General features: G+C 40.7%; 1 protein-coding gene across 1 annotated transcript in view; it reads right to left on the bottom strand.

The window, feature by feature from the left end:
• Positions 1-6,487: 6,487 nt before the first annotated feature.
• Positions 6,488-11,397, bottom strand: part of pdlim4 (PDZ and LIM domain 4) — a 46,717-nt gene continuing 41,807 nt past the window's right edge. Inside the window, exons 6-7 of the mRNA XM_079172171.1 lie at positions 11,146-11,284; positions 6,488-9,234 (exon numbers count right to left, since the gene is read on the bottom strand). Coding sequence (XP_079028297.1) covers positions 9,030-9,234; positions 11,146-11,284 — 344 coding nt within the window. The 3' untranslated portion in view covers positions 6,488-9,029. The remainder of the gene's footprint in view (positions 9,235-11,145; positions 11,285-11,397) is intronic.

Here is an 11,397-nt window from a genome sequence, read left to right as displayed (position 1 = left end):
TACTTCTTTTCATGAACTTGGAAACCACGCTTTTCATCAGGTTTTTGGGACTTATTTTGCACATTCTCCTCCCTCTGGTGTAAATCCATCCTGTAGAAATAAAGTTAATTAAACCCGATAGAAACATACGACGATTTACCCGCGAAGAATTTGAAAATTGTGTTTCTCTGGTTATATTCAGGCAACACAAGTGCATGACTATGTTTAGTTACATGGTTACATTGAAAGAATTGGAATTTTAAGGTGGAACCAAAAGTTGAACTTTCTCTGAAGCATGTCCTGCAGAAACCTTAAGATGAATGTGCACATATGATACATTTCAGATATATTTATTAATTATTCATGTTTATTTGGTAAAAAACCTGTTTTGATTTTGGCGGCATGTTAGCTGGAGACACCGACCCATAACGCCGCGGTCTCATGTTGTGACCTATTAATGAAGACTGTTTATGTCTGTGGACCTCAAAGTGATGTGAAGACAGAGAAAAAACATTGCAGTAAAACTGTAAGATGGAAGTGAAGTTTCCTTCATAAATATCAACAAAGCAGAGTTTTTATAATCCGTTGTTTTTGATCAAGTTAAGAGATTCAAACTGTATTGCCAAAGCCAGCTATACAAATAAATCCAGTCGACAGGCTGGACCACCTCTCACTGTCGCTCTGGCTGAATTATGACTCTCTTTGCTCTATACTTAGACTCTCAGGCCATTGTATCTCCAGTCCGGCTTGCTTCATGAGGTCCAGACTGAGCTGTTTGGATAAATAAAGGCCTTTTTACACTCAGTTAAAGATGTCCGGGAGAGGATGAAAGACACAAAAGGGAGCGAGAGAAAGTGAAATAAAGAGACAGAAAGAAGGGCTGGCACTAGTATATTGCAGCGTTTGTCCTATAGTGCCGACCGCTGTGGAACTTTTCATGCAGTCACTATGGTATCCGCTGAAACACGTCGCTACTTCTGATGAGGGTATTGTCAAGGTAGAAAAGGGGGGGGGGGTATGTAAAGAAAAGTGTGTGAATGTGTGTGCTTCAGTTGTGTTAAAAGGGCAGAAACGAAGAGAAGCAAAGGAATTGAAGGAGTGTCCAAGAGACAGACAGAGAGACAGAGAGACTGTTTACATTCTCCTGTTTTGTTTGGCTTGTTGTGATTGGTTCAGCTCAATTGGGCTCTCCAGTTTCCTGTAACTATCCCTCTAACTTTGCCTTTATGTCCCAAAATATGAGCCCTAACCAGGACTTGGTTTCTATAATCTCTGACTCACCGGAGGAGGGTCAATCCAGTCCATAATTTCATTTGAGTTACAGTTGAAGGTTGAAATCCCCAGTATACCCGCAGTCCAGTAGTTGACAACTTTCAATATTTGTTGCTAAATTGAAAATAGTTGCTGAGAAAGAGCAGCAGCTGGCAAACCATATTGTTAAAGGCGCTCAATATGAAATTCAGTGCATATTTATCTCCCCACATGGCTCTAAACAGAGCTGAGCAGGCTGCTAGCAGCTAACGGTGCTAACAGTGCAAACAAAGATGATGGAAGTTTATTTAGTTTTATTGTATTTTAAGTGTATTTTATTTCTAATTCTGTATTGAATTGTATTCATTCATATCCGCAATTTCAGTTTCAGAAAGGATGCTATCAAATTACAGAAGCAAAGATCAGAAAACCATTTATAACTTCGGATTTACAAGGTTATTCTGATAATTGATTTAAGTAGAATTGGCTTAACGAGCAAAGTGAATATTTCAAGGAAGAAATGCCGTTTATATGAAAATCCATCCATTGTTTTGATCTCTCATCACTTTCAGTTCAAGTCACCTCATCCCGAGCCAGAAGACATGCCTCTACAACTTGAACCATCTGTTTTCCTTTTACATCCACTTATATTTAAAAGACTTAAGAGGGCAGAAATGTGTTGCATATGTCTGAAAACTCTCTTTGGGGGCTGGATGATCGCCACTTTGGCCATTTCTACTCTTTAGAGTAAACAACAGACCACCAGGGGAGCTTCCTTCTCTACATTAGATACACATATTTAACAATGCCAAAATAAATAAATATTGATTATTAAAATAAAATGTGTCTTTTCTGACAGACTGGACTTGTAACTCTTTTCCGACACCGGCTTACATCACATCGGTTCTTGTTTGTGCATCTTAAGACATGTGGTTTTCGTTCCTGTCTGATCGAATTGGCACAAACTTTGAAATTCAAGAGGCATGTTGTCAACACAATTTCCAAGCACATTATATTTCTTCATAGCATTCTGGCCTTTTGCCACGTTGTGCTGTTTTCATGGGAGCTCTCAGTTCAATGTGTTCAGAGTGAGGCAGATAACCTAAACTAGAAATGACCTCTGTCACATACCACATACATGTGTCATTGCTGTATAGAATAATACAACACTTTACCATGTTATGTTTAATCTAAGCATTCAAATAGTGATCGACACCCATATGTTCCAGATTGTTTTCCATTCAAGTCAGTTTATGAGAAAATAACGAGTGAATTCCACCACGTTTTATTGAAATCTGTCTGTCGACATGATTTCAAGATATGCTGCTCAGACGAGCAATTGGGACTGAAAACAGCTGAATTGCACGGCTGAAAATTCTGTCGCACTGGGCGAGAAATCAATTCAGGGTGAAGATGAAGTATTTTCTGCCAGTCAGACCCATAGACTGTATATAAGAAGTGGACGGAGTCACCGTGATGCATGCATTGGTTGGTGGATTGATGCTTTGAAGCCTCGAGTTCGTCGATTTGGCCGTCGCTGTCTTAAGAGCTAAGTACAACCAAACACTGAATAAGACATTTTTAGGCGACCCTTAATGTAACAATTAACTTCCATGAACTGAAAACAAACTGTAAAAGGGTGTAAGATGAAAACATGGACAACTCCCAGACCGGACAACGCCGTATTAGCGACCTGTCAATCAAAAGGTAGCCCCGCCCTAAAGCATCCCCTGCTTTATGGTCTGTTTGACTGTAAATGGACCATCATTTACTAAATGAACATCATGCTGTATTGAAGAAGACTTGAAACTAGAGATTGAGACCATAAACTCATGTTTACAATGTTTACTGAGGTAATAAATCAAGAGAGAAGTAGAGTCATTTTCTCATAGACTTCTATACAACCAGAGGAGTCGCCCCCTGGTGGACACTAGAGAGAATGCAGCTTTAAGAGGCTTCAGCTTTCAGAGCCGGAAGTTGCTGATAGGTCAGATCCAAATGCCTTTTACACATCATCATTTTCACGGAACTATAGTTCTTGCACATCGTACTGATTTTTGACAGTGAACCATTGTGGCAGCATCCGTTTCTTTCCACCAACCAATTCAGGACCACCATCACGAATGTATCGCTCCGTTGACAGCTGAGCGGCTCTCGGGTCATCCTGCGGGTGTCTCGAGATCAGCGACTGTCTCTTTTTTAAATCCCCGTTTAATGAGAATCAAAGCAAAGCTCGGATGAAAAGCTTCATGCTTCCACAAGGCCAAACAAAACTTCAGGAGGATCAAGAGACATAAATGCTTGCAAACAAACCGGGAGGGTACTGTTTATACACAAACGGTGCACCTTTTCATCCTTGTGTGTAGATTTGATCCTCATTGAGGAAATACGAGAATACACACACATGTGCATCCATAAATAAAGACAAACACAACTTCCTACAGACTTTAGTCCATGAAAGCTCTGCCAATTGTTGTTTGAAAGAAACCGGAGTCATTTTGGTTCATGGTGGAAGGAGGAAAAGCAGCTACATTCCATCAACATTACAAGGTTGTTAAATGTGATCAATCATTAAGGACGGGTATATGATGCTTTAAATGCTGCCTTTTCATTACAAAAATCTATTTGAAGCAGCAGATTTTCCTCTGAGGAAACTTCTGCAGGCCAAGCACCATTGAAAAGAGTCAAATGTTCTCACGAGTAGCTGTTCTTGTTGTTTTCCTCACACAGGTCCACAAGAATTTGACCCTGTTTAACTTAACTAAGCAAGTTGAGGGCAAACTGCTTAGTAAGTGCCCATAAAGGTGATGGACGCTGGTGCGGGGTCGTCAGAGGTTGGACCAAGTCAATATTTTTCAAGTTTTAAACTCAGCACTCAAGTCCTAAATCAATTCCCAAGTCCTAAACAAGTCTTTATGCACTCTTAACCACATGTAATGCCAATTGCGTCTCCATCTGTCATTTTTCAAACCAGCACATTTAGCATACTGCAATTCATTTCAAAGTATTGATACAAGGCTCAGCAGCATCACGTTTGTTCTGCATGGCTGTCTCCTGCAACTTGATTGGATGCTGATTGGTTCACACAAATTGGTGAATTAAGTGTGGACTCGCTGAGAATGAACGGTATTAACATGAGTTGATTAAGTGGATTTGTAGCGCACTTTTTAGATAACATTATACATTTTTTTTAATTTTTGGACTTTGGGGAAGCTGTCAACTATTTTGACTATTTAAGTCGAAAAGAAGTCGCGAGTCATTAGTGTTGAAGACCAAGTCGAGTTGCAAGTCGTTTTTGATTTCGTGAAGTCGAGTCTCATGTCATGAAACTGGAGTCCACACCTGTGGTAGTTGCTGCAGCCTCCCGAGCAAAGCAAACGTTGCTTTCTGAGCAATTTGAAGCATTTATTTTTAAAGTGGACTAAATGTTTATAGACGAAGCAGAATTCTTTCCATGCGGTAAAGTATCGGTTTCTCTCTCTCCCTCAACGCCTCTGATTTGCTTTTATTTCACTGTGTGAATACGTTTTTAAGTTTTTTTCTCACCAGATTCACTTGACAGACTGTAAAGCAGGAATGCAGACTGCCATCTCTCATGAGGGGAATATAAAGAAAACCTTTTCACAGTAAACTAACCCAAACCTGAGCACTGACACATACAAATTCACATTTTAGTGTTGACCAACATGAATGCTTTCTTCCCTGCAGCACAATAATAAAGTCTGCACACACATGTCACCATGTAACGTAGAGGTTTAAAGTTTCAAATCGCCACATGGATGGTCTAACCACCGAACGATTAGGTTAAGTTTGACATGAAACATTAGCGCATTAGTGAATTACGAGTGATGCTGATTACACCAAACACCAACAAATTTATTCACACTAAAAATCTGCAGGCACCTCGGCTGCTGAATGAGTTATTACTGAAGGTGCAAAGTCATTTGACGGGGTATGAGGTGGCCTCTCGCCGCCTGGTTTTGATTACGAGAATTCCCTCGAATCCGGGACATTCCCTGAGACTGCATGTGTCGCAGATTTGACATTCTGCTCATGTACAGCAACACGAGAAGCCACAAACGTGATGAAGTTAAACACATTTACAGCGCCATAAAGCATCACTACAAAGTGTGAGAATACTTAGGCACCGCTGGCCCGTTTCCCAGACAGGCATTGAGGCTGCTTCTTGGTTAAAGTGCCCTCTTAAACAACATACACGCAAATAGGCTTTTTCTGATATGGCTTGTAATAGTATCACATTAAATCGAGTCTTATATAAATGAATTAATGTTGAAGAAAGTTACTACAGGTCTAAATGAGGGCTTAAATAAACCAATAATGCAGGATATACTTTCAATCAAGACGTACAAAAGTACTTATTGATAGAAGCAATTCACTTACAGATTCAGATTTAAACCATGTTTGCATTTACAAAGAAAATGCAGGGAAGTCTTTGGATTTAGGTTTTCTGTTTGTAAACATTCTCTTTATTAAACCGTTATAGTTTTGTTAGGTTTTTTTTACGATGCCATCCAGATTTTCCTCACCGCTGCAGACGAGGACAAGCTAACTAGATAACTGTCTAGCTCGCCATCCATCCATCTCAAGATCTGCAACCGCTCTCCACTTAATGATCCCACTGACGTGTGTCGTCACCGTATCGACTAATAACAACCACAGAAAACAGTTAAATGTCCGTTCTATTCTGATTTTATTTCTATGTGCCGTCTGCAAATACTCCCACAAATGAGGACTAAAATAGACGGTTGAGATCAATCTAATTTAACTCCAGGACTCTGCAATCAAGACGTTACGACTCTGAAGCAATGTGTTGCAGATGTGTTACAGAAAAGCCACTTTTTAAAACAAGGATTTATTCTAAATGAAGGCTTGCTCCTGGTTCAATCCCTCCTCTGTCCAGAAACAGGCCCCATTAGTTGTAGTTTAATGATCAGAGACAGACTGTGTGTGTATTACCTCACACTCTGATCTGAGAAACACACTTCTTCTCGTGAGCTATTAAGTTTTGTGAGACGCAAAAGTGCGGAAACATGAAACCAGGTTTTGTGCCCCGATAATTTTAATGCCCAATTTTAGGGCAACTGTGAAGTGGATGTCTGAGGATTTAGGTTGCAGCCTGGTGGTCTGACACCATTAAGGAGGAAAGAATAACTGAATCTCTTGTGTTTCTCACCGTGCAGCTCTCGATTGTTTTGGTGGGAAATCCTGCAGTTAAGACCAGTGAAGAACGATCATGTCATGGCAACGCACTTCTCATTTTATTTGGATTTTAGAAAATACAACAAGCAAATAAGAAGCTCCAGAACAAAAAAAAAAACCACATGTTGGTAGAACAATAAGTTAAACAAAAGAAGAGGATTTGTGTCAAAGAAACCCTTTAGAGTAGCCGAGTATGAAAAGCCTCGTAAGTGAACTGTTACACACCGTATGCTGAAGAGATCGGGATAAAACAAATATGTACAATACCAAAGAAACGTGGTAGCAATATAATCTTCACATAATTTACAAGAGAACTAGTACAGATGGCATACCAGCAGCTACACATCACTGTTGATATCTAAGAAGAATTGTGGACATCAGCACTACATAATTCATTTTTAGTTTTGTTAGAAACATTTCTAAAATCAAGAATAACATCACTCTTCTCCACCCAGTTTACTTCACTATTCACAAGAGGCCAGAGACTGAACGGCCACATATTGGGAGTCATAATGACTTCTTTCTTCTCGACGGAAAGAAAATCCACGTTGTCCTCCTTTCTCCTCCTCACCGCGCTCCCTTTCTGTTTCCCCTCTCTCAGAGGAAACGTATATTTCATTTGCTTCATGGACTTGGCCGTGAGCAGGAATTTGAGTTCTTAATAGGACGAGAATACAAGTATCCAACTTCTGTCTTTTTCCATTTTCCAAAGAGGAACGTCTATATACTGTGGGTCGAAAAAAACTAAACAAGGTGAATATTGCTGCCACATGTTCTTTTAAGGCCATGTGTCCATCTCAGATGCACATGACCATTTTTTAAAGTTGTCATGCGAGGCGGAGAAGCGTATTGTTGTCAAGGAATGGAGTGTTTCTGATAAACAGACTCAGTGAACTTCTCACTCGTGTTTTTTTATAAACTGGAATTCTTCAGCGTGAACACGAGCGAGAGTTGAAGCTCTTCTCTCGGTCAGGTGCTCGAGAGAGAGAGAGAACGTGTATCAAAGTTAATTCATCATTAAAGTATTTTTCTTTCAAAAAGGTTGTTTATAATTCGAGATCGTGGAAAAACGTTTCAGGACGTCTCCTGCAGAGTTTTATTTGCATTTCAGAGGGCGGTGCTTTGGGTAGCTGCATACGGAGTCGTTTACTACCGGTTATAGCTCGGTGCAGCCATCTAAAGAGAGCCGGAGCACATTCCAGACACTCAGGATTACGCTCGTTAGAGATCTGCTCATAAGGAATTATTGCTGAAAGATAAGCAGACAAAAGTGGCCATCAAAACAGAGATGTTTTCTCTGAAAGTCTGAAAAATAAACTGCATAGACGTGAGTTACAAAATGCTTAAAATGTCCATCTGCAACGTGATTATGATGTGTAACTGTAACATATTTTAATAACACAGAGGAACCTTTACACCCCTTAACCGATGCTAAAACGAAATAGCATTATACCTTAAACCACTTTGCAAAACACAGGCCGACGTGGTATGTCTGGGAAACTGCAAATGCAATGTGAAATAATGCAAAATGATTCTGAAAGGCAGAAAAAACACCAATCAACTTAAAATTCTCTGGTGATAATCCATATCACACACAATCACTGTAGTTATTTTAAGGCTTGAGTGAGGGTTTATATGGGACATAGAGAGGCGATGGACCACCAACGGACCTTATTATAGACAGAATTGGCGGTAGTCAATGGCGATTCTTTTTTGATCCCGTTTGAATTGTGCCGTGAATTACAAACATGATGTTTGTCAATGTAACATACTTTAGCACGTCTTGAAAGTGGCACTTTGTCTGGAGTTTGTTGGAGTTGTGTTCCAGTTTGCCTGTGTTACTGGCTGCTGTTTCTGTTGGAATAAAGCCTAAAGTTTTTCATTTAAATCATCAATCTTTCTGCGTTTGGATCCATCCCCTGTTGCCTGCTCTCCAGACCGGAACAACCGGAACATAGCTAAGTTAGCTAGCTAGCTAGCAAGCCAAGCTAACGGCCATGTTTGTGTTGGCGATGTTCATTGTGTAGTTCACTGAGCGGTTACACACAAAACTAAATGTAACTGCCACAAAATCATCTTTTAAATTGACAAACATCATTTGTGTAATTCGTGGCTCGATTCAAACGGGATAAAAAAACGATTCGTCTCTCGCTGTTTTTCTGAGATACGGTCCCTTTCACCTCTCTTCTGAATATTATGCTGGTAGAAAACTCGTGCTGGTTGTTAGAAAAGCAGATAGCTGGAATAACTACATAAACATCTCATTATATTATCTGCAGACGTTTGCCATCCCTGCATTTCCTGTTTTGAATAACGAATATTCTGGTAATAATGCGCTTGTGGGAAACTCATCAGATCCAGATTCTGTCAATATATTACAATATGCATCAATACACGTAGCATTTATCAAGACTGTCAGTGCAGCAATGCTGATCTCGGATCATCGACACACACATTTCATAGGATTCTCTCAAAGGCTGATCCAAGATCGGCATTCCTGCCCGACAAGAGCCTGATGAATGTTCGCTATGTTCTCCCATATTTTTATAGTTTCCCAGTTGTGTTACAGTATAATCAGCTCAGACCAGCTCCACCTTGGAGTTTGGGTAAACGGCCACGACGTCGTAGCCCTCTGGGGCCTGGACGCGGGCCATGGCGTGGGTCTCACAGTACAGATTGTCCTCGATGAAGAAGTAGCCTCTCTGCTTAAGGTTGACGCCACAGTCGTCGCACGTGAAGCACTCGGGGTGGTAGAGCTTGTCCCTGGCCTTCACGATGGTGCCGCTGGAGGGGGAGATGGAAGATCATTAGACTCGTGAAGACAAAGACAGATGCATGAATCTGACGGGTTTGGTGTCAGAGTCTGGTGATGCTACATACGTTTTCCCACTTTGATCCTAGACACCTGAATTGTCTTTAAGAGTTTTGTTTGGTCATTAGCCGTGTTTCCATTAAAATGTCATTTATTAGCAAACTTTTGAAAGAAAGAAATGCATATTGGGAACGTATTCTTCAACTGTTTTGCTGCGAATAAATAAAAAAGAGCAGTACGGTGTCGCCCCGACATTCGATCGTCTGGTTGCCGCTCCACATGCTCATCAAAGGGGCGTTTTCAAAGCAGACACGTCTGTTGTGATCGGCCGCTTACAGTAGAACACTATGGGGTTGCATTGCTAAGAGGGGTGAAAATGCGGGAACGCATGATTGGGAAGTGACGCAAAGACACACAAACTGCCTTATAAGTAGTGTACGAAACCGCTTGATTGACACTTGAGACGCAGTATTTGCAAAACATTTACAACAAATATGAACAGCGAGTGTGAAAGATGGGCATACTTGTTTCTTTTGTGTGGCCTTATATACTATATATATCTTTTTTATGTTCCTGCAAAGCCTTATTGCCTTGGCTTACATGCATAAAATCCTGCATATTAAGTACTGAGTGTGCGTAAGACTTGAGTGTGATCACTGGAGCAGCAGGAAGGGAAGACCTCACAATTACCACCGGGTATTTCACACTCTACCTTTTAAGGAAGCAGTTTTTAGGGAGGTGCCATCAGGAGGAAACATAAAACACTTTAAAAGGAAGTAAGTGATGATGAATTGCTTGTGACTGTTGTTCCTTTAACTTTCCATAATCTTTGCTAATCAGGAATTATCATACTTTATGGCGACTATATAACCCTGCAAGTATTTGAATATATTTAATCATTTATCATAGCTGAACAGTACGTATTCATTCTGCAGGCTGGCTGCTGATCAACACTGGTGCATTTAGAAGTTTACTGCTTCACACGCTTGTTTTAAGGGCGTTGTTCATTCACTGTTCCCAACGAGATTTTCCTCTCTGGACTGGGGACTCGGGCCAGCGACCATTCCGTCATGAGCCTGCTTCTTTCTTTAACCGCCTTCCCCATCTAACCACACGCCTCGCAGGATAAACTCTTGACACAGAGCCCTGCACTTGTTTAAAAAGCTGTAAAATGCTCCCAGGTCATAACAGCCTGATTGTGCCCCACGCGCTCCCACAATGCCCTCTTGTTAACGAGTAAGCCCATGACATCACTGCTCACCTGCAGCTGCTTTTATAGATGAGGGGGATTACCGGTGCATGTGGTTACTTTGGCAGAAAGGTGTTTGTGTGTATATGCACTGGTGTGTATGTGCGTGGGAAAAGGGAGTGGAGGGAGGACGGCTTGCTTTAATCATTAAAGTGATAAATGGGAATCGGTTTTCCTGAGTTCTTGTGAAAGGCCTGTTGCTGCAGGTAGAGCTGCACAAGTTCACCTCTTTGTTTTTAGAGTCTGTGGAGAACGTTCACTCACATCACAAAGTTCAACTTTGAAACTTTATGACCACAGGCGGAGCAATAAAACCAGACACAGGCATATAATCTCCAGTTGGCGATAATTCAACAGCAAATCTGATAATAAATCATTTATATTTTCATTACTGCATCTTCAGTCTGTAATTGTAGACCACAGGAACCATAATTTGAAACCATTAAGTTTTATGCCGTGATATGTAATATCCTAAAAAGATTACTCTATACTTTGGTGTTGAAAGAAAAAGCTAATTGAAACATTTCTAAAATAAACTTTTAGGATGTATTAAGTCGTAGCACTTCAAGACCAAAAGAAGTGGAGCAATAAGACACAATCACATTCTTATTCTTTGAGATGTCACGATACTTACACAATGCCATTACTGCAGCGTGTGCACTGGGGGAGCTTCTGAAGACCAGACATGGGGCTCGGGATGGGGCTTCCCAGTTTGGGGATTGGAGACCTGACCGGAGACTTTAAGTTTCTCATTCTGTCTGTTGGGGACACACCTAGAAAAACAAACAAAAAAACCACAGAATAAATACGGGAACTTTGGAAACTGCACCATAAACCATGCAGACGGCATATCTTATAAATGAACATGCTATAAATGTACAATAGA

This window comes from Pholis gunnellus, assembly GCF_910591455.1.
Source record: "Pholis gunnellus genome assembly, chromosome: 13".
In the NCBI taxonomy this organism is placed as follows: domain Eukaryota; kingdom Metazoa; phylum Chordata; class Actinopteri; order Perciformes; family Pholidae; genus Pholis; species Pholis gunnellus.
The sequence above is the reverse complement of the archived record's forward strand: the minus strand, read 5'-3'. Positions and strand labels throughout refer to the sequence as shown.